The sequence below is a fragment of the Tamandua tetradactyla genome, chromosome 7, assembly GCF_023851605.1.
Source record: "Tamandua tetradactyla isolate mTamTet1 chromosome 7, mTamTet1.pri, whole genome shotgun sequence".
In the NCBI taxonomy this organism is placed as follows: domain Eukaryota; kingdom Metazoa; phylum Chordata; class Mammalia; order Pilosa; family Myrmecophagidae; genus Tamandua; species Tamandua tetradactyla.
In genome coordinates, this window is record NC_135333.1 from 173938578 (window position 1) to 173960163 (window position 21586).

At 50.1% G+C, this 21586-nt stretch overlaps 2 protein-coding genes across 2 annotated transcripts in view; both read right to left on the bottom strand.

The window, feature by feature from the left end:
* The window catches only part of NT5DC3 (5'-nucleotidase domain containing 3), a 63563-nt gene extending 51605 nt beyond the window's left edge, over nt 1-11958 (bottom strand). The window contains exon 1 of the mRNA XM_077111835.1: nt 11766-11958. Within this exon, the coding sequence (XP_076967950.1) occupies nt 11766-11958 (193 nt within the window). The remainder of the gene's footprint in view (nt 1-11765) is intronic.
* A 1346-nt stretch (nt 11959-13304) lies between these two features.
* LOC143642882 (putative tetratricopeptide repeat protein 41) overlaps nt 13305-21586 on the bottom strand; it is a 53964-nt gene continuing 45682 nt past the window's right edge. The window contains 3 exon segments of the mRNA XM_077111838.1: nt 13305-13893; nt 13895-14075; nt 14165-14294. Of these exon segments, the coding sequence (XP_076967953.1) occupies nt 13405-13893; nt 13895-14075; nt 14165-14294 (800 nt within the window). The 3' untranslated portion in view covers nt 13305-13404.

Sequence of the window (21586 nt, forward strand, 5' to 3'; positions counted from 1 at the left end):
CCCTGGCTGTAGCCCAGGGCCCCCTTGCAGACTTCGCGTCTCCAGAACCGTAAGACACTGACCTTGCCTGGCTTTCAGTCAGTAAACTCGCGGTGATTTGCTACGGCAGCAACAAGAAACCAGCTCAGACGTGACCTGCCTTGTTCACACTCGTTCTCTCACGGTTCACAGTGAGTTCTCCGGAGGCCAGAGGCTCTCTACATTTCAGCAGAATCAGATCTGAAAATCCAACTGTTCTTTATTAATCCAGATAGGAAGCAGATTTGCAAAACCGCAAATTCTGGAAAATAGTTACCTTTTGTGAAGTTATTTATATTCACAGGTGATAGCTTCATTGTTGTTATTTAAAATGAATCCATACTTACACATTGAAATCCCTCTGTTTTAACTTCCAATGGCGTCACTATCAATATAACCTAAATACATCAACTTCGGAGTCTTCAGCAATTGGAAGTATATAAAAGAATCCTGAGAACAAAACCTGTGAAAGCCGCTGTGGAAGCTAGCCCCGCCTTACCCACTGGGATGCAAAGGGCCCGGCACACAGCTGGCGCTCAACAGAGAGCCGAGAGGCAAACGGACGTGCCAACAACGTAAACTGCACTCACGTTCTGATAGTAATCTAGTTTTTCAAGAAGATTCCCGTAAAAGAAAGGGCCCGAGCTGCAAGGGAAACATTCAAATCTACATGGAGAGTTAATCCCAAATAAAAAGAAGGGGAAAAAGTCAACTGTGATGATAAGAAAGTACTTCAGCCCTCCAGCCTCCTACGTTCTGGAGCAGCAGACAGAAAACTCTGAGACGATTATGGTAGCCCACAACAAACTCTGGGGTCTGTCTGGAATCGCTTTTTGAAGAGTGCTTTGAAAACTATTGCTTCTTTATTTCTTTGCTTTGTATATATGTTATACTATACAATAAAAAAGTTAAAAAAAAAAGAACCCATTAAAATATTAAAATTTCCTATAAAAGTCCACCTAGTAAATCAGCCACCTCTCTCTTTCTGCACCATCTTAGCTACAACATACGTAATTAACTTAAAAAAAAATTAGAACAGTAATATGTTCTTCCATGTATCGGCTAGTATTTGAAGCTTTGGGGGGACATGATGCTTTTCTTCAATCCATGCATTTTTTTAATGCATTTAAATGCATTTTTTTTTAAACACTTGTGAAATTATAAAGTAATGAAAGACGGGGTTTTCCCCTTGTCCTCTAAAACACATCACGCCAATGCAGGAATGACGACGTCAGGATGGCAGCTGACCACAAACAGGACGTGCGCTGCCCAGCGCCTGGCTCTGAAGGCGTCCTAACGGAAGCCTGGAGCTCACAACAGGACGAGTCGGGTCTTCATTCCGAACCCATCAATGGCGCACGGCTCCCGGTGGGCACTCAGACGCACCCTCTGAGGAGGACACTGACAAACCACTGCACATTCAAAGACGCGCTTCCAAAACACTGAAGCCAAAGGGAAGGCAGTGAAGATGCAGCCAGTGTCTTCATGTTAAACAGGAACCAGAGGGAAGAATTACTCTCTATGACTCAACCCGTCCAAAATGAAACTGGCAGCCTTGTGCTCATACAAACCCAGGCAGATGCCAGATGTTCACTAAGAAAAGTAGGGCAAAAGGGATTCCTTCTGCTAGAGCGCTGGACTCTACGACCTCTAGGGGCTTTAGTCACTAATTCTTTCTTCAGCTGTATCTAATCTCCTGGTTAAAATCATGCTAGTGAATTGTTCATTTCAATGATCAAATCTTTCACTTCTAGAATTTTTATTCTTTTTAAAAGAACTAAATCATTTTGATAGTCTCATAACCCTTACTTACATTTTCAATTTCATCTTTATCTCTTCAAAAATTTTTAATATTATCAGACATCAATACATACATTCCTCACCTAATAATGCTAATACACAAAATCTTAATGCTTCTAATTTTGCTGTTTGTTCATTCTTCTGGTTCTCCTTTGGGCATTTTTAAACTTCTGGACTGCAAACTTGTATCTGACTGATCTAATGCAGAGAACCCTGGGAGGTCTAGGTTAAAAGTCTTTCTATCTAGGGAGAGTTCGCATTTGCTTCTATCAGGAGTTTCAGGGCAGAGGGAAACATCCAGGGCCCAGGCCAAGAGACAGGCTCCCCTCCTGCCCCCCTGCGTGGAAGGCAGCTCTCTGGGCTCGGGGAACGGAGCAAGTGGAGGCGCTCGAGGGCATGCCTGCCAGGCCTTCCCTGGCCGGCCTCGTCTCCCCTCCCACACAGCCATACCCATAAGGACCAGCAAGTGCTCGCGGGACAGTAAGACCTTCAGGGCTCATCACCTTTCTGGTTTTAGCTTCCTCTTCATTTTTAGTTGCTGGGGTTATTATCAGTTTCTTAGAGCTCAGCTATGATTCAAAACACTATTCTTTGTAATTTTTTTTTCAGCATGTTCAAAACCCTTTCCAGACTACCCTGCTATTGAAAGCCAAAGCCCAAAAGGACTTCTGAAGGATAGAGGGCATCTGTATTTACACACCTCTGCAAAGCTGAGGGAAGGACTGGTTTCCAAACCCAGTATCTGTAACAACACAGATTCCAGAACCGCCTTAAGAGTCAGAATTCCCAGCAGTCAGCCCTGGGAATCTCGACCATCAAACAGGCTCCCGGCTGATTCTGACGGGCTGCAGCTACTGCCAATACCCAACGACTGGGAAACGGCTTTGGAACTGGCAATGGGCAGAGGCTGGAGAACTGGAAGCACCTGACGAAGGCATGGATTTCTCTGAAGAGACCGCTGGGGGAAGGGTGGGCCCTGAAGGGTCTTCCAATGAGGCCTGAGGAGGAAATGATGAATGTTTTCTTGGAAACCAAAGGAAAGGTGGTCCTTGTTTTAAAGTGGCAGAGGACTTGTTGGAAGTGAGTTCTGACGTCAGACAGAAGGCAGACCATGAGTGGTGAACTCAAATATTTAGCTGTGTGTGAAATGTGCAGCCCAGTTTCTCCCTGAAAAGTAAAGTAAAATCCAAGATGAAAGGGATACGCTGAGAACTGAAAACTCTGCGCAGAACTAAACCAGACACTGATGGTTTAAAGATTCTGAGCCTCCAGAAAGTGAGTCCCCAGAGACGTGGAACCAGTCAGCCGTTCCCTGCATGCCAAGAGCGGAGATGCAGGTTTCCAAAGGGAGTAACGCAACGCTCTTCTGTCTGATGGCTTCAACCCCTGTATGCTGTGCGACCTGCGTGAACAGAACCCCTGCCAGCCTGGACTAAAAGGGACATAAAGGGAACAAACTGAAGGAAAAATGACTTTAAAGGCAGAACCATAAAACCTCATGGAAGCCGAGGTTTCAACTGAAAACTTCTTGGCCAAAAGTGAGCCCAGCTGTGAGTGGACAGAGCCTGGAGAGGGGGCCCCTGCCCCGGCGTGCAGGAAGAGCCGCTGCCCTGGTCTTCCCAGATGCCTGGGGTGGCAGAGAGTCTGGCCACCACCCAATGTTCAATGACGGTGGAGCCAGGAGCCTGGCTGCCATCTTGATGCTCGACAACAGCAGACCCTTCACCCCAGTATTCGGGGAGAGCAGCACCCCAATACTCAGGAACAGCATGGCCACTGTTCAAGTCCTTGGCAAGGCCAAGCCTGCCATCCAGCTGGCCTGGAGGACAGAACGTGTCCTACTGATGGCTCCCGGATGAAGGCTAATGGAGTCTGCCCTGCAGGGCTCTGCCCCTACTGTACCTCTATTTTCCCAGGGGAGTGGACGGTCCCTACTATACCTCTGTTTCCCAGGGGAGTGGACGGTCCCTACTATACCTCTGTTTCCCAGGGGAGTGGACGGTCCCTACTATACCTCTATTCCCCGAGGGGAGTGGACGGTCCCTACTGTACCTCTATTTTCCCAGGGGAGTGGACGGTCCCTACTATACCTCTGTTTCCCAGGGGAGTGGACGGTCCCTACTATACCTCTATTCCCCGAGGGGAGTGGACGGTCCCTACTGTACCTCTATTCCCCGAGGGGAGTGGACGGTCCCTACTGTACCTCTGTTTCCCAGGGGAGTGGACGGTCCCTACTATACCTCTATTTCCCAGGAGAGTGGACGGTCCCTACTATACCTCTATTCCCCGAGGGGAGTGGACGGTCCCTACTGTACCTCTATTCCCCGAGGGGAGTGGACGGTCCCTACTGTACCTCTGTTTCCCAGGGGAGTGGACGGTCCCTACTATACCTCTGTTTCCCAGGGGAGTGGACGGTCCCTACTGTACCTCTGTTTCCCAGGGGAGTGGACGGTCCCTACTATACCTCTATGTCCCCAGGAGAGTGGACGGTCCCTACTGTACCTCTGTTTCCCAGGGGAGTGGACGGTCCCTACTGTACCTCTGTTTCCCAGGGGAGTGGACGGTCCCTACTATACCTCTATTCCCCGAGGGGAGTGGACGGTCCCTACTGTACCTCTGTTTCCCAGGGGAGTGGACGGTCCCTACTGTACCTCTGTTTCCCAGGGGAGTGGACGGTCCCTACTATACCTCTATGTCCCCAGGAGAGTGGACGGTCCCTACTGTACCTCTATTCCCCGAGGGGAGTGGACGGTCCCTACTGTACCTCTGTTTCCCAGGGGAGTGGACGGTCCCTACTATACCTCTATTCCCCGAGGGGAGTGGACGGTCCCTACTGTACCTCTGTTTCCCAGGGGAGTGGACGGTCCCTACTGTACCTCTGTTTCCCAGGGGAGTGGACGGTCCCTACTGTACCTCTGTTTCCCAGGGGAGTGGACGGTCCCTACTATACCTCTATTCCCCGAGGGGAGTGGACGGTCCCTACTGTACCTCTGTTTCCCAGGGGAGTGGACGGTCCCTACTGTACCTCTGTTTCCCAGGGGAGTGGACGGTCCCTACTGTACCTCTGTTTCCCAGGGGAGTGGACGGTCCCTACTGTACCTCTGTTTCCCAGGAGAGTGGACGGTCCCTACTGTACCTCTGTTTCCCAGGGGAGTGGACGGTCCCTACTATACCTCTATTCCCCGAGGGGAGTGGACGGTCCCTACTGTACCTCTGTTTCCCAGGGGAGTGGACGGTCCCTACTGTACCTCTGTTTCCCGAGGGGAGTGGACGGCCCCTACTATACCTCTGTTTCCCGAGGGGAGTGGACGGTCCCTACTGTACCTCTGTTTCCCAGGGGAGTGGACGGTCCCTACTGTACCTCTGTTTCCCAGGAGAGTGGACGGTCCCTACTGTACCTCTGTTTCCCAGGGGAGTGGACGGTCCCTACTATACCTCTATTCCCCGAGGGGAGTGGACGGTCCCTACTGTACCTCTGTTTCCCAGGGGAGTGGACGGTCCCTACTATACCTCTGTTTCCCAGGGGAGTGGACGGTCCCTACTGTACCTCTGTTTCCCAGGGGAGTGGACGGTCCCTACTGTACCTCTATTTCCCAGGAGAGTGGACGGTCCCTACTATACCTCTATTCCCCGAGGGGAGTGGACGGTCCCTACTGTACCTCTATTTTCCCAGGGGAGTGGACGGTCCCTACTGTACCTCTGTTTCCCAGGGGAGTGGACGGCCCCTACTATACCTCTATTCCCCGAGGGGAGTGGACGGTCCCTACTGTACCTCTGTTTCCCAGGGGAGTGGACGGTCCCTACTGTACCTCTGTTTCCCCAGGGGAGTGGACGGTCCCTACTATACCTCTATTCCCCGAGGGGAGTGGACGGTCCCTACTGTACCTCTATTTTCCCAGGGGAGTGGACGGTCCCTACTGTACCTCTGTTTCCCAGGGGAGTGGACGGCCCCTACTATACCTCTATTCCCCGAGGGGAGTGGACGGTCCCTACTGTACCTCTATTCCCCGAGGGGAGTGGACGGTCCCTACTGTACCTCTGTTTCCCAGGGGAGTGGACGGTCCCTACCATACCTCTGTTTCCCCAGGGGAGTGGACGGTCCCTACTATACCTCTATGTCCCCAGGAGAGTGGACGGTCCCTACTGTACCTCTATTCCCCGAGGGGAGTGGACGGTCCCTACTGTACCTCTGTTTCCCGAGGGGAGTGGACGGTCCCTACTATACCTCTGTTTTCCCAGGAGAGTGGACGGTCCCTACTATACCTCTGTTTCCCAGGAGAGTGGATGGTCCCTACTATACCTCTGTTTCCCAGGGGAGTGGCCATCCTATGCCTGCCCCCCCCCATCTACTGGAGACTTCATGCTCAGTACTGCCACTGAAATTACCGTAAGGCCTTGGGATGCTGTGATCACACGTGTGTACTTTACTTATAGAAAGAATGTCTTCTGGGGTCCAGAGTTTCAAGTGCCGTGGTTTGGACCTGTGTGCACCCAGAAAATCAGGTTCTTAATGCTGGTCCGCCCGCCGGGTGCGGACTAAGTGGTCTCACTTGGGTGCGTGGGTTAAGGCGCAGCCCAGGTTGGGCCTCAACCTTCTTCCACGTGAGCTCGGCAGACGCGGCCGCAGCCTGGACACGTGGCAGAGGAGCTGGGGACCACCCGCGGCCGGGCCTCACCCCAGTGATGCCCTGAGGTGGGCATCTGTCTCAGCCTCAGCACTGGAAGCCAATAAATGCCCACTGTTGAAGCCAACACTTCATGGGACTTGCCGCGGGCAGCCTAGGAAACAAAAACTCCACACTAGCGTTTCCCCGTGTATACTCTTCACTCTCTACTTGGGATCACTGCCTCAAACACAGGCGACCGTGACCAGGCTTACGGGGAAGCCCTGTGCCCGTGTCCTCCGCCCCCGACGCTCAGAAAGGCGCGCCAGCACTTTAAAGGCTCTGACAAGCCCGGCTGGGAAGAGGGGCTTTAAAATGTATTTTCCACGTTTCTTTAACCACAGAACTCTGTTTTCTCCACATCACCAGAAGCCTGTGCCTCACTCTGAGAAACGCTGGTCTAATTTACAACCCTATCCCAGTTACCTCTTTAAGCTGCTGCAGCTCCCCGAGAACAGGTCTGCCTCTCCCGCCTGCGGCTTGCAGACCCGCCTCAGCAGACCGGCCCGGCCGGCGGGCTTCGCCACGAGCAACTGCGGTCTCACAGCTTTGGGGACAGAGGTGCCAGCCGCCGGCCTGCTCTCGACCTGCCGTCTCGGCCCCTCGGCCCCGGTCCACAGCCGCAGCCTGCAGTGGGTGAGAGACGGCCCAGGGCAGGGCACCCCGTCTCAGCGGGGTCCTGAAGACGCTGTCCACCGTGGGGTCAGGTCGGCGGGACCGCAGATAACAGGGCTGTGGGGGCCACGCCTCACCCACGGCCGCGACGGCAGCTTGGGCCGCGCGGCCCTCACAGGGACGGGGCTCGTGGTGGGTTACCGGATGCACTCTGCCATGAGCTCTGAACACTCCCATCAAAGGCCTGTGCACACGTCTAACACTTCCTTCTCCTCTCCACGCTTCTTTCTCAAGCATCCCTCAGCCCAGCCAAGCAGCAAACCCTGTCAACGGACGAGGCGCGTGGGTCACCCACGGACACCATCCCACTAACGAGGCAGGCCCGGCGCGGAGAGGAGCTCTCCCGTTCCACACCTCCCGGGCAGGTTGACTCTCGTACAAGCAAGCTCGAGAGGCTGGGGATTCAACTCAGAGAAGACACGTCTAAATGCAGAACAAAAGAAAATAAGAGCCCACACACAAACGCACCCGTCTCCTTAACTGGCAGGCCACGAAGACGTCTCAGAACCCCTCGGCAGCATCTCTCACCCTCGGGACCACCGTCCGGGTGGAGAAGCCTCTGCTGCGGGGCTGTCCTGCACACTGGGGGGCGTTTAGCAGCGCCCTGGCCTCCAGCACCCCCTTTTCCCTCACATGTAACAATCAAAAATGTCTCCAGACACTGCCCAATGTCCCCTGGGGGCAAAGCAGCCTCCCCCACTGAGAAGCACTGTCCTGGGGGAACCGGCAGCGGCCGCTCCTCAGCCAGACGCCTGCGCCCCACAACACACCGAGCCCTTCCTCAGTGCTGAGTCTGCAACCAGATGCATATACACAACACTTACAAAAACCTCAAATTTTAAAAAAAAGGAAAAAGATCTCAATTGAGGAACAATCTGCAAAACATGTGACCCGTACTTGTCAAATCTGCTAAGATCATCAAAGCCAAGGAAAGTCTGAGAAACTGTCAAAGCCCAGAGGGGCTCAGGAGACGCAACAACTGCATGTCGTGGGGCGTCCTGCACCCCAGAACAGAAGAACGGTGGGAAGCTGGGAAACCAAAGCAAGCACGGATTTCAGTGACCAACAGCCTGTCCACACTGGTCACTATTGCGACATCCGTACCGTAACAATGTAACAGCTCAACAGTAGAGGAAGCTGGGCATGGGGCTTATGAAAACTACTCAGTATTTCTGCAAATCTAAAACTGTTCTAAAAAATAACGTTTATAATAAAATGAGATAAAACAAGGGGCAGAGATAGACAAAGGATAAAAATCATCTCTTCCTTGAGCTTCACTCTGTGAGCCCTTCCAAGCGAGGGTACCTGAACTGATGACGTGGGCTAAGGCGAAAGATCAAACAGCCAGAGAGAAATAATGACAAAGTGAGGAAACTAAATTCCTTGGTTCTCTTGTAAAATGAAAGAAAAAAGAAGTAGCATTTTGCTAAGAAGTGCTAAGTGTTTCTCTACCTCTCAGCCCTGCTAGGTTTTCCCAGCAGTTCTCTCTGGTGCCGGCACCGGGCCTGCTCTTTGCCCCCCAGCTGAGCTGCCACGCCTGCCTGCAGCCCCCCAACCCCGTCCAGGGGCAGCCCCTGCATGGGCAGGTGTCCCCAGCCTGGGCCCCTCCCCAGTAGACCCCCCCCCGTGAATGGGCCTCAGGACGCCAGGAGACGGGGTGCAGGCTGGGCACAAACACTCACACAGGCGGCGGCAGGGATGGGGCAGCCAGGGAAGCCAGACGAAGCCCCTCCCGCTCAGGGGCAAGACGGGGCTGCCCATGCTGCTGCTGGGCAGAGCGGGGGGAACAGGGCGCCCCACGTTCCCGACACCCAGACACAGCACTTGAAAAAACGGAGGCAGAGTGCCTCCCCTGACAGAGAAGCAAAGCCGGGAGAGACCGGTGGGGGGGGACTGCTCAGGAGCACCCCCTTGGCTGCGGCCCCGCCCTCAGCAGAAAGAGGTCCAGGCCTGCACTTCAAGCCCTTCTGCCCTGCCAAGTGGGTCCGCGGCTGACAGCTGCTTAATAACCAGAAGTAGGGCTGCACCCACGGGGCAGGGCAAGGCCGCGCTGCAAGTCCCCGCATCATCCCCGCAGAGCACGGAGGGGCCCAGCCCAGAGGAGAGGTGCTGGCGGCCGAGGTCCTGGGGCCAACAGCCTCAGGACTCTGCAGCCCGTGCCACCCGAAGCCCAGACTCTGCTCCAGGCTGACCGCTGTCACCCCATGTCCTGCTCAAGCCGCCAATCCCACGCGCTTCCCGTGGGCTACCCCTGCACTGTGCACAAGCCTGGGCTACTGGCACAGCAGCGCCCTCGTTCTGCAGACGAAGAAGCTGCAGCTCCCTGACCCCCATCATGGCCAACAAGCAGCAAAGCACAACCCACCAGACCAAAACGGCAAAAATCGTGGCCACGGTTTCTTATAAAACTAAACATGCAGTTACCATCTGCCCAACCATTGCACTCTTGGGCACTTATCCCAGAGGTGAACACTTGTGCTCATGTGCAAACCTGTATGGGAAGGGTTAGAGCGGCTTTACTCCTAAAACCAAGAACCGGCCACAGCTCAGACAAACGGAGGCAGTGACACGGTGGACATAAACGTCCACACATGTTACTCGGCAATAAAGAGGAAAGCACTACTGAGGCACAGACACCTGGATAGATCCCCAGGGAATTATGCTTCATGGAAAAAAGCCAACTGCAAAAGGTTACTTTGTACGATAGTTGAGAAATGATGGAATTTTAGAAATTCTGAACAGACAATGTCCCAGGGAGGAGGGACCAGGGGGCAGAGCACTGGGGGGTGGGTGTGGTCATAAACAGAGAATGTCAGGGGGTCCTTGGGGCGACGCCGGCTCTGCAGCTGGACTGTGAGGACGCCAGATCCTGAGACGGACTGCACAGAGCAAAGCTCACACCCCTGCACGAGGAAGACAGGGATCTGAGCCAGCTCTGGGGTCCGCCCAGGCACTGGCAGGCTGGTTCCGATGCGCCCCATTATCTGCCCCATGTTACCACTGGGGGAGGGGGATAAAGTGCATGCGCCTCTCCCTGTGCTACTTCTTACAACTGCATGGAAACCGACAATTCTTCCAATAAAAATATCGAAGCTGCCCCAAAGCTGAGCTGGATGCCCTCCTAGGCTCTGCCGTATTCCCCGTGTGTCCAAAGCCACGCTTCCTTCTCCCACCCGCCACCACTAGAAAGCCAGATGCACTCTGCACAGCCAGCACCTTAGAGCCCTCAGGAAATTACAGTTTGGTGAAAGCTTTTGCTTTCTTACTAAAATAACTTCTGGCCAAATGATTTAAAAAAAAAAAAAAGTGATCCTACAAAATGTTCTCTGCCACCAAATATTCTCTCCCTTTCTGTAGGTGGCACCTCCGGGCAAAAAAAAATAAACAACCGTTCAGTGTAACACTCGGCTCCTGACTCTCCGCCACCCGCAGCAGACGCGCGACGCTTCTCTCCCACGCGGGGCCTCCAGGGCAGGGGTCCCTCGTGCCCTCAGCGACGGCAGGGGCCGGGGGCGGGGGGTGCCGGGGAGGGGGGGCCCGAGTGGCCCTTTCCCCAGGGTCCCACGTGGCCCTTCCCCGGGTCCCGAGTGGCCCTTTCCCGGGATCCCGCATGGCCCTTCCCCGGGTCCCGAGTGGCCCTTTCCCGGGGTCCCGCATGGCCCTTCCCCGGGTCCCGAGTGGCCCTTCCCCGGGTCCCGAGTGGCCCTTTCCCGGGGTCCCGAGTGGCCCTTCCCCGGGGTCCCGAGTGGCCCTTTCCCGGGATCCCGCGTGGCCCTTTCCCGGGGTCCCGAGTGGCCCTTCCCCGGGTCCCGAGTGGCCCTTTCCCGGGGTCCCGCGTGGCCCTTTCCCGGGTCCGGAGTGGCCTTTCCCCGGGTCCCAAGTGGCCCTTTCCAGGGGTCCCACATGGCCCTTCCCCGGGTCCCGCGTGGTCCTTCCCCGGGTCCGGAGTGGCCCTTTCCCGGGGTCCCGAGTGGCCCTTCCCCGGGGTCCCGAGTGGCCCTTCCCCGGGTCCCGAGTGGCCCTTTCCCGGGGTCCCGCGTGGCCCTTCCCCGGGTCCCGAGTGGCCCTTTCCCGGGGTTCCACATGGCCCTTCCCCGGGTCCCGACTGGCCCTTCCCCGGGTCCCGAGTGGCTCTTTCCCGGGGTCCCGCGTGGCCCTTCCCCGGCTCCCGAGTGGCCCTTTCCCGGGGTCCCGAGTGACCTTTCCCCGGGTCCCGAGTGGCCCTTTCCCGGGGTCCCGCATGGCCCTTCCCCGGGTCCCGAGTGGCCTTTCCCCGGACCCGTTCTCAATGAGCTGAAGGGGTAACCCGGCGCTGCCGAGCGCCTCCCGTTCCGCCCCATGCCCAGGTCGGCCCCCGCCCCCGTCGCGCCGGGAGGCCCCGCGTCACTAGCGTCACCGCCCGGGTAGCCCAGCGGGCCCCCGGCCCTCGCCCTGGGCGCGGCCCTTGCAGCCGTGCCTAAATCCCCGGGACTCTGCAGCGCCTTCCCGCCCGGAGACGGACGAACTGCAAAGTGTCCGCCCCGCGCGGCGGCTGTGCGGGGTCTGCGGAGCGCCGCGGGGCTGAGCGCGAACCGACCCGCCGCGGGGTCTTGGGCCCGCGCCACTCACCGTCCGTGGCCCTCTTCGCCTCCCGGTACCGCTCCCACAGGCAGTGCTTCGCGGCCGGCCCGGGCCCCGCCGCCGTGCTCAGGGTCCGTGCGGGACGCCGCGCCACAGCCGCGGCCCCGCAGCCGCCCCGCAGGGCCGCCCCCGCCGCCCTCGCCCCAGGCCCGCGGGCAGCCCACGCCGCCGCCGTGGCCATGCTCGCCGGACCGCGCTGCGACTGGCGTCTGCGCCGGTCCCGGCGGCGCTCGGCCCCGTGGGAGGGGCCTGCGTCCCGGCACGTGGCGGCACCGCCCCGAAGGCGGCCGCGGGGCGGGGAGGGCGGGGAGGGCGGGGAGGGGCCACAGCCGGGGCGGGGCGAGGTGGCCCGGGTACGCGCGCTCAGGTCGCCGCGCCCTCCTCCGGGCCCCCACGCGCAGCAAGTGCGCGGCGCGGCGCAGGAGCCGCCCCTGGCCCGTGGCCGGTGCCACCCCGCAGCCCGCAGCCCGGTCGGGGCCTCTCTCGCACCCACGGCCCCTCCCTGGACTCCGGGGACCGGTCCGGACGCCCCAGCCTCCTCGCCCAGGGGGCCCCTGCTTTGGCGGACAGGGGGTGGTCCGCTCCCCCCAGGCCGGCTCTCGTGTGTACCGCGGCCTCGGGCAGCTCCAGGCCCCGCGGTGAGGACAGGGCCGGGCCCTGCCGTGGGCCGGGCACCCAGCGCCCTAAGAGCAGGACGCGGCGGGCGCGAGCGCAGGGCGCATGGCCGGGGGGCCCCTCGCAGGCCTACTCGCTGCGCCCGCTCCGTGCTCGGGTGTCCCCCAAAGGCGAACTGGCCCGTACCCAGGGTTTCTGCGAGGCCCGAAGCAGACCCCCACCTTCGGGAAAGGCCGATGCGCTCCGGAGCGCGCCCCCCGCCCCATCCTCCGAGAGCCTGTGACCGCGGGACTCCCGGCTGCCCGGGCCCGGCGCCAGGACGTGGGCCCCGTGGGGCACGGTTTAAAACCAGAAACGCCCCGCTTGAGGGGTGATCCCCAGGTGGGGGCGGGGGCACCTGCGGGCACCGCCCGTTTCTGAAAGGAGGCAGCGTGCAGGTCTGTCGCGGTCCTAGGCCGGCCCGCGGAGGCGGCACCACGGGTCTCCCGTCGTAAGGTCAGGAAATGGAGGCTGAGGGGTTTAGGTAAGGCTGGGCCCATTTTTCCATTTAGCTGCCTAATCCCCTAGCCTGTGGGATTAGGTTGAGGGTTCAGGAAGAAAGCAGTCCGTGAGTAATCCTTAAATGGTAATGGCTAGGTCTCACTAATCATTTATAAAATGAGAGACAATTAAAATAAATATAACATTTGAGATAACATATCACTATGCAGGCTTTAAACCTACTTCAAGCACATTCCCATTTGTGTCTTTTCTTCATGTTTCAAGAAAAACCTTTGTGATGACGGTTGTAATATTTCGTTAACATGGAAAATCAATTCATTTTTTCAAAATAGGTAAATAACAATATGAAAGGAACACAGCTAGAACTTTAATAACATTGTTTCAGTACATTTTTAGATCAAGTCCCCAGAACATATCCAATGAAAGAGTTCTAAATATTTGTAGGAAAAAACCTGTGGACACAAAAGAGGCCAAAATAATTTTTATTCTTTATTAGAGGCCAAAATAATTTTTATTCTTTATTAGTCCCACTTGCAGTCTTCAACAATTTTGTTTCAATCTGACATCTCTGCAACAAACACTTCTGGGGAGATGAACTGTACTCTGAGTTGTGAAAAAGCCACTTTTCTGAAATGAGCTCAGCTATGGAATCCTGGGGGTTACTTGCACAAAGCGACCCGGGCAGGGAATTCTGGTAAATTGTGGTGATTTGACCTTTTCCACTCTCCCTTTCAGCTGGCACAACTCTTTGCCTTGAAAGCTTTACTACATCACCCATTTTCCCCAAAGCTAAAATCTTAGATGAATAGTCTTTCTTTTTCTTTGATGCTTCTTTTTCTGGGCCATTCCATATTTCAGCATAGCTTTGTGTCTTCTGTCTGGTCTTTTCCTCAGAAGAAATGCCAATAATGGGTCTCAAGAGCTTTTTCCCTTTGCCGGAAGCAAATTTTGATTTCTCTGAAATTGTAGGAGGTGCCAAGTCCCTACTTTTAGCCCCAAAGGAGCTTCTCTGCATTCGTGAGTAGTCCAGAGCTCACTGGGTCGCTCTGAGCCCTGTGATGGTTTACTTTAAGGAGCTTCTCCCATAAGGAGAAGCCACTCTGGGAGCCTTGGGGATTCTGCAGCCACATGCCTCCAGGCCACCACCTCCGGCCCACAGCCCACTCGATTTCCCTCAGAAACCTGGAAAGATCAAAAGTGATCAGGGGTCATAGTCGTAACAGGAATATCCAGAAGCACGTTTCTTTTTGAGATACAAAACAAAAACTCACTACAGGATTCCATGGATCGATGAATGAGAAGTTCTCAAATGGGTTGCCCTTAAATCAAGGGACCTATACAAACAGCCCACTGCCTCAATCCTGGCGTGGTGATGGGAGTCACTCAGCAGTAATTGGCCTGCTAGATAGGTGAAAGTAAGAAGATTAGAACTTTAAAAAATTACCTCAGGCTTCATGCAATGAAAGAGAAGGATAAAATGGAAAAAAAAAAAACCCATATTTACAAAAAGTGCCATTGGATCATCACTTGTTGAACTATTCCTGCCAAGAACATCCAACTTGGGTCCAACCAGGAGGAAGCAACCAGATCAATATAAAATTAAGGACATAGGGGGAGTTGGGAGATCTGACCTGGGTTCTTGAAAATTGTCAATGTCGTGAAAGACGCAAGGCTAGATAAACTTCAAGTCAAGGGACACATTATAACCAAATGCAATTAGACCCTGGACTATCCTGAACCAAAAAAGCAAACAGCTATAAAGGACATTAGGGAGGCACTTGGGGAAATTTGAATATGGACTGTATGTTAGATAACAGCCCTGTCTATGTAGCAGTTAAATTTCCTAGGTTTGGTAATTGTATTGTGGTTTTATAGGGGCACGCCCTTGTATTTCAAAGACACGTATTTAGAAATAAGTGTCATATCTGCAACTAGCTTTCAGATAGTTCAGAAAAATGTGTATGTGCATGCGTGTACATACGTGTATGTGTGAGAAAGAGGGAGAATGCAAATGTAGCAAAATGTTAACAACAGGTGAATATAAGTCAAGTGTATATAGGTGTTTATTATACTATTCTTAAAACTTGTCCAGAGGTTTGAAGTTTTTTAAAATAAAAAGATTGAAATAAATTTTCTCATATATTTTCTCCAAATTTTGTTTAATTTAGTTTGTAGTAAATGTAAAAAGTAATAAAATTATATTGTATAATCTAAACTGAAAGTAAAATTCACTATTCATTTAACCCATTTACAATGCTGCCGTTAAGTGGCTAAATTTATACCACTGATTATAAATGTAATGTAAGGCTGGCTCATTTAGGGCATCAATCCAGATATGTGATAAAGTCATCATAGGCGTGTGGGGCTGGAAGTAGTGAAAAACGACTGAGACAGCTCCCTGGATTATTAATAATAATAGCTAATGCATATGAGTAATTGCCATCTGTTGGGCCTGTGTAATCCTGTAAAGTATAAACTATTATCACTCATTTTTATTCATTCTTTTTAAAAGGACATGCATCCATAGGTTAAAATCAAATTAAATAATGTTAAAAAGTGAAAAGTGTCTTTCCCATCTCTGCCCCCATCTGCCCAGCCTTCTCATAAAATGTAATCTCCAGGTTGCTGGTCGACCCAGATGGTGGCTAAGATACTCCAGAAGGCCATTCCCCCACAGAATCTTTGAACAATTAGCAAAAACTGACAAACCATCTTTCTCAAAACTCTGGAAAAGAATAAAAGGGTTGGGAGGGCCACAGTGGCTCAGCAGGCAGAGTTCTCACCTACCATGCTGGAGACCCAGGTTCGATTTCCAGTGCCTGCCCCCACTCCAAAAAAAAAAGGGGTTGCAGCTACTGGACAAGTGTCAAATCAAGAAAATGTAGGGCCTGCCCATGTAAAAAAAAAAAAAGGTGGTAGAAACAGAAAATGGTAGTAAAAACTCATGGGACCCTTGCAGGCCCCTATTCCACCTACTCCCCTGAATGGCGCGGCACAAGCCTGTGTCCCACTGTGGCTGTGCTCTGAGAGGTTCCGAAGAACCCTGTGCCAAGAGGAGTGCCTCTATGTCAGTGCCAATCGAAAGTCTGAACCAGGAAACACATCTCCAGTTCACCCTCCCAGAACTTGCCCTGCAGGCAGAAGCAGCTTGCCAAGACCTAAGGCAATGTAAGAAACAAGGCAAAGTGGCTGGGTTAAAGGATTATCTACTTTCAGTGTACCCAGGAGAGGAGAAAGTATATTTCACAGGGAGTACAGTGGCATTCAAATTCCTGTAAATAGAATTACTAAGGCCGAGAGCAAGCACAAGCCCAAGATAAGACACAGGCTCAGAAAAGATGGAGAAGACCTGGTACTTCTCATGTGCAAAAGGGTTTTTTTTTGCACTGGTTTGTTTGTTTTTGTTAGCGCCTGGCACTCAAGGAAATCTCTGTCATATCACTAGCTGGAAACAAAACTTAAGGAACAGACAGTTAAGGGACTAACTCCAAAAAGTAAAAACTTTAAAATATGAAAATGTACATTGTGCAACAAAAGGTTTCAAGGCAACAGTGAAATAAAAAATGATAGCCCATACAGAGGAACAAAATGAAAACCCAGAAATGATCAGTGAAGAAGACGAGAACTTGGACATACTGGACAAAGGCTTTTCAACACTGATCCTCGATAGGCTCAAGGAGATAAAGGAAAACACAGAGAAAGAACTAAAATGATATCAGAAAAACAATGAATGAACAATATGATAAGCTTGATAAGGAAATAGAAATTTAAAAAGGAACCAAACAAAAATACTGGAGTTGAAGACCACAAATGAAATGAAAATTTTCCTAGAGGGGTTCAGCAGCAGATTGGAGTTGGCAGAAGAAAGAATTGGTGAAGTAGAAGACAAGACAATGGAAATGATTCACACTGAAAAACAGAAACAAAAAAGGATTAAGAGAAGTGAACAGTCTAGGGGACATCATCAAGCACACTAATATACACATTATGGGAGTATCAGAAGGAGAAGAGAGAAAGAAAGGGGCAGAAGGAATATACAAAGAAATGATGGTAGAACACTTCTCGAAGTTAATGAAAGACATGAAAATGCACATTCAAAAAGCCCAACAAACACCACACAGGATAAACTCAAAGAGAAACACAGCAGACATATAATACTCAAACTTTTAAATTTTAAAGAACAGGAGAGAGTTCTGAAAGCTGCAAGGGAAGAGCAGTGTGTCGTGTACAAGGGAGATCAAATGAGAGTAAGTGTCAATTTCTCATCAGAACCACGAAGGCAAGAAGGCAGCAGGAAGGCGTATTTAAAGTACAGAAAGAAAAATCCCCAGCCAAGAATTTTACTTCAATGAGACTCTTTTAAAAATGAGGAAGAGAGTAAGACATTCCCAGATAAACAAACGCTGAGGGACTCTGTCACCACTACACCTGCCCGACAAGCACTGCTAAAGGGAGTTCCTCAGACTGAAAGGAAAGGACACCACACAGTGGATCCAAGTGGCTTAAAGCAGTAAAGACCTCCAGGGAAGGCACCCTGTGGGCAGTCATGCATGTCAGTCATACTGTAGTGGACTCTTTGTAGTAGCTCCATTTTTCACTTCTTGAGTTCTAAAATGCACATGCATAAAAAGTAATGATAAAGCTATGATTTGGACACATGTATGGAGATATAAATTTTAAGAAGTATAAAAAAGGCAGGTAGGTGAAGGGATATAGGGACAGTGTATGCATAAGCTATTGAAGGTAACTTGGTATCAAGCCAAATGTGATTATTATAGATTTAGGATTATTAAAGTTAAGTCCCAAGGTAACCACAAAGAAAATATATGAAAAATATATAAGAAAGAAATGAAAAGAGACTCAAAGTGATACAATTCAAAAAAAAATCAAATAAAGATGAAAAAGATATACAACATACAAAGACCAAATAGTAAAACGGCAAAAGAAATTCCTTCATTATCAGTAGTTACCTTAAATGTAAGTGGATTAAACACTCCAGTCAAAAGGCAGAATTTGGCAAAATGGACAAAAAAGAAAGACCCAACTATAAGTTGTTTACCAGATACTCATTTTGAATTCAAAGACACATGTCAGTTCAAAGTAAAAGAATGGAAAAATATATATACCATGCAAGTAGTAATCAAAAGAAAGCTGTGGGAGGGTGAGCCACAGTGCCTCAGTAGGCAGAGTTCTTGCCTGCCATGTTGGAGACCCAGGTTCGATTCCTGGTGCCTGCCTGGATAAAAAGGAAAAAAAAAGCTGTGGTAGCTACAGTAATACCAGATAAAATAGACTTTAATTTAAAAAAACTGGTTCAAAGGACAAAGATCACTATATATGCATAAAGGGGTCAATTCAACAAGAAAACATAACAATTATAAGTATATATGTACCTAAAAGCAGAGACCCAAAACACATGAAGCAATTTTTTTTATTTTTTTTTTACTTTTGTTATTTTTTTCTTTTTTTAAAATTTATTTATTAATTAAAAAATAAACAAAATAAAACAACATACATAATCAGTAATTCACAGTATCATCACTTAGTTGCATATTCATCATTTCTTAGAACATTTGCATTAATTCAGAAAAAGAAATAAAACGAACACAGGAAAGAAAAAAAAAAAAGATTATACCTACCATACCCCTTACTCCTTGCTTTCATTGATCACTAGCATTTAAGCTAAATTTATTTTAGCATTTGTTCCCCCTATTATTTATTTTTATTCCATATGTTCTACTCGTCTGTTGACAAGGTAGATAAAAGGAGCATCAGACACAAGGTTTTCACAATCACACAGTCACATTGTGACAGCTGTATCATTATTCAATCATCCTCAAGAAACATGGCTACTGGAACACAGCTCTACATTTTCAGGCAGTTCCCTCTAGCCTCTCCATTACATCTTGAATAACAAGATGATATCTACTTGATGCATAAGAATAACCTCCAGGATAACCTCTTGACTCTGTTTGGAATCTCTCAGCCATTGACACTTTGTCTCATTTCCCTCTTCCCCCTTTTGGTTGAGATTGAGAAGGTTTTCTCAATCCCTTGATGCTAAGTCTCAGCTCATTCTAGGGTTTTCCTCAATCCCTTGATGCTGAGTCTCCATTCATTCCAAGATCACTGTCCCACGTTGCCAGGAAGGTCCACACCCCTGGGAGTCATGTCCCATGTAGAGAGGGGTAGGGTGGTGAGACTACTCGTTGTGTTGGCTGGAGAGAGAGGCCACATCTGAGCAACAAAAGAGGCTCTCTTGGGGGTGACTCTTAGGCCTAAATTTTAAGTAGGCTTGACCTATCCTTTGTGGGGTTAAGTTTCATATGAACAAACCCCAAGACTGGGGGCTCTGCCTATAGCTTTGGTTGTCCCCACTGCTTGTGAGAATATCAAGAATTCAATTTGGGGAAGATGAATTTCTCCCCATTCTCACCATTCCCCGAAGGGGGCTTTGCAGATACTTTTCCACTCACTGATCAAATCACTCTGGGATTCATCGGGGCATCACTCTGGACAAATCAGCAAAATCTCTGGTTTGTCCTACTTGAGATTCCAAGTACTTATGGCGTCATGAAGCCAATGTTGACAGATTTTTGACACAGATGGTTCTACATTAATAGTGTGAGATATTAATACACCACTGTCCATAATGGTTTGAGCTCTAGACAGAAAATCCACATGGAAATAGAAGACCTGAACAATAATCTAAATCAACTGCACCTAACACTTCACACGTAACCACCAAAATACGCATTCTTCTCTAGGGCACAGGGAGCATTCTCCAGAATAGAACATAGGTAAGGTCAGAAAACAAGTCTCAACAAATTAAAAAATACTGAAAAATCAAACAAGTTATCTTCTCTTGCCACACTGGAATGAAGCTAGAAATCAGTAACAGAAGGAGAAATGGAAAATTCCCAAATGTGTGTAAGTTAAACAACATACTCTTAAACAACCAAAGGGTCAAAGAAGAAATCACAAGGAAAATTAGGAAATATCTTGAAGCAAATGAAAATGAAAACACAACATACCAAAACACATGGGATGCGGCAAAGGTACTGCTGGCAGGGAAACTGATAGCTCTAAGTGCCTACATTAAAAAAAAGAAGAAAAATCTCAAACCAGAGAACTAATCTCAACACGGGAGTATCTAGAAAAAAGAAGAGCAAACTAAACCTAAAGCAAACAGAAGGGAAGAAATAACAAAGACTAAAGCAGAGATGAATGAAATAGGCAATCAAAAAACAATAGAATCAACAGAACCAAAGGTGGTTCTTTGAAAAGACAACTAAATTGACAAATATTTAGCTAGGTCAACAAAGGAAAAAAGAGAAAGAACACAAATAACTAGAATAAAAAAATGAAAAGGGGACATTACTGACCACACAGAAATTTTTTAAAGCTTTTAAGAGGATACACGAACAATTTACATAACCTAGAAGAATGGACAAATTCCTAAAAACACACAAGCCACTACACTGACTCGAGAAGAAACAAGATCTCAGCATACCAATAACTAGTAAAGAGATTGTATCAATATTCAAAAACCTCCCAGCTACCTGTGTGACACCTGAGACTCAGAGTTCTGTAGCTCGGAAATTCAGCATTTCTATATACAGCTATTGTTAAAACAGCCAAAAAAGAGGTCAGCCCTCAATTAGAGGTAAGAATGAGGCCGATCTTTGGGACTATGGTAAATCAGAATACAAGGTAAAGGATCATACTGTCTGTACTTTATAACTTTACCTCCTGTATGAGACCAAAGAAAAAGAGGTTTATTTTCTTAGCAAAGCCTCTTTTTTTTAATTTTCTTAGCAGTTAAAACTGTCTGGCCAGTTCAGTTAAACAGCCTGAACACATGGAACCTGGAACTGGGAGCGAGGTCTTGCATCCTGTACAGCTCAGTGTAATACCTGGATACATCCCAGAGAATATTGGGCAGAGAGTTAAAAAGAAGTGGCAAAGTTCCTTAAGGAACTGGAGAAAAAATATGGAACTATTAAACCATCCCACCTGGGAAATCTCTGATACGCTCTCAAACATTAGGGACTCCCAAGTTAGTAGGCCAGGCCCTTAATCTTCAGGCTTGCTCTTGTGAAACTTATTTCTGCAACAGAGATGCTAAGCTATGTCTGTATAGATGCTATCTATAATTACGCTTAAAAGTTACTTCCAGAGAACCTCTTTTTGCTCATTTGCAGCCACTCTTGCTATAAGCCCAACTCTGCAAGTAAAATCATTGCCCTCCCTGCTATGTGGGGCGTGACATGCAGGGGTAAAAGTCTCCCTGGCAACGTGACATGACTCCCAGGGATGAGCTGGCCCTGGCACCAAAGATTTGACAATGCCTTCTTGACCAAAAGGAGGAAAATAATTGTAACAAATAAGGTATCAGTGGCTAAAAGATTTCAAATAGAGTCGAAAGGCTATTCCAGAGGTCACTCATGCAAGTTTCAGCTAGATATTGCTAATTGCCATGGTATACCAAGCCCCAACCAACAGTATTCCACAAATCCTAAAGAATAACCAGGGCGGCCACAGTGACTCAGCAGGCAGAGTTCTTGCCTGCCATGCTGGAGACCTGGGTTTGATTCCCGGTGCCTGCCCATGCAAAAAAAAAAAAAAAAAAAAAAAAAAGAATATCCAGGGCTTTATCTGAGAGTTTATAAAAGTTTCACTCACTAAGTTTA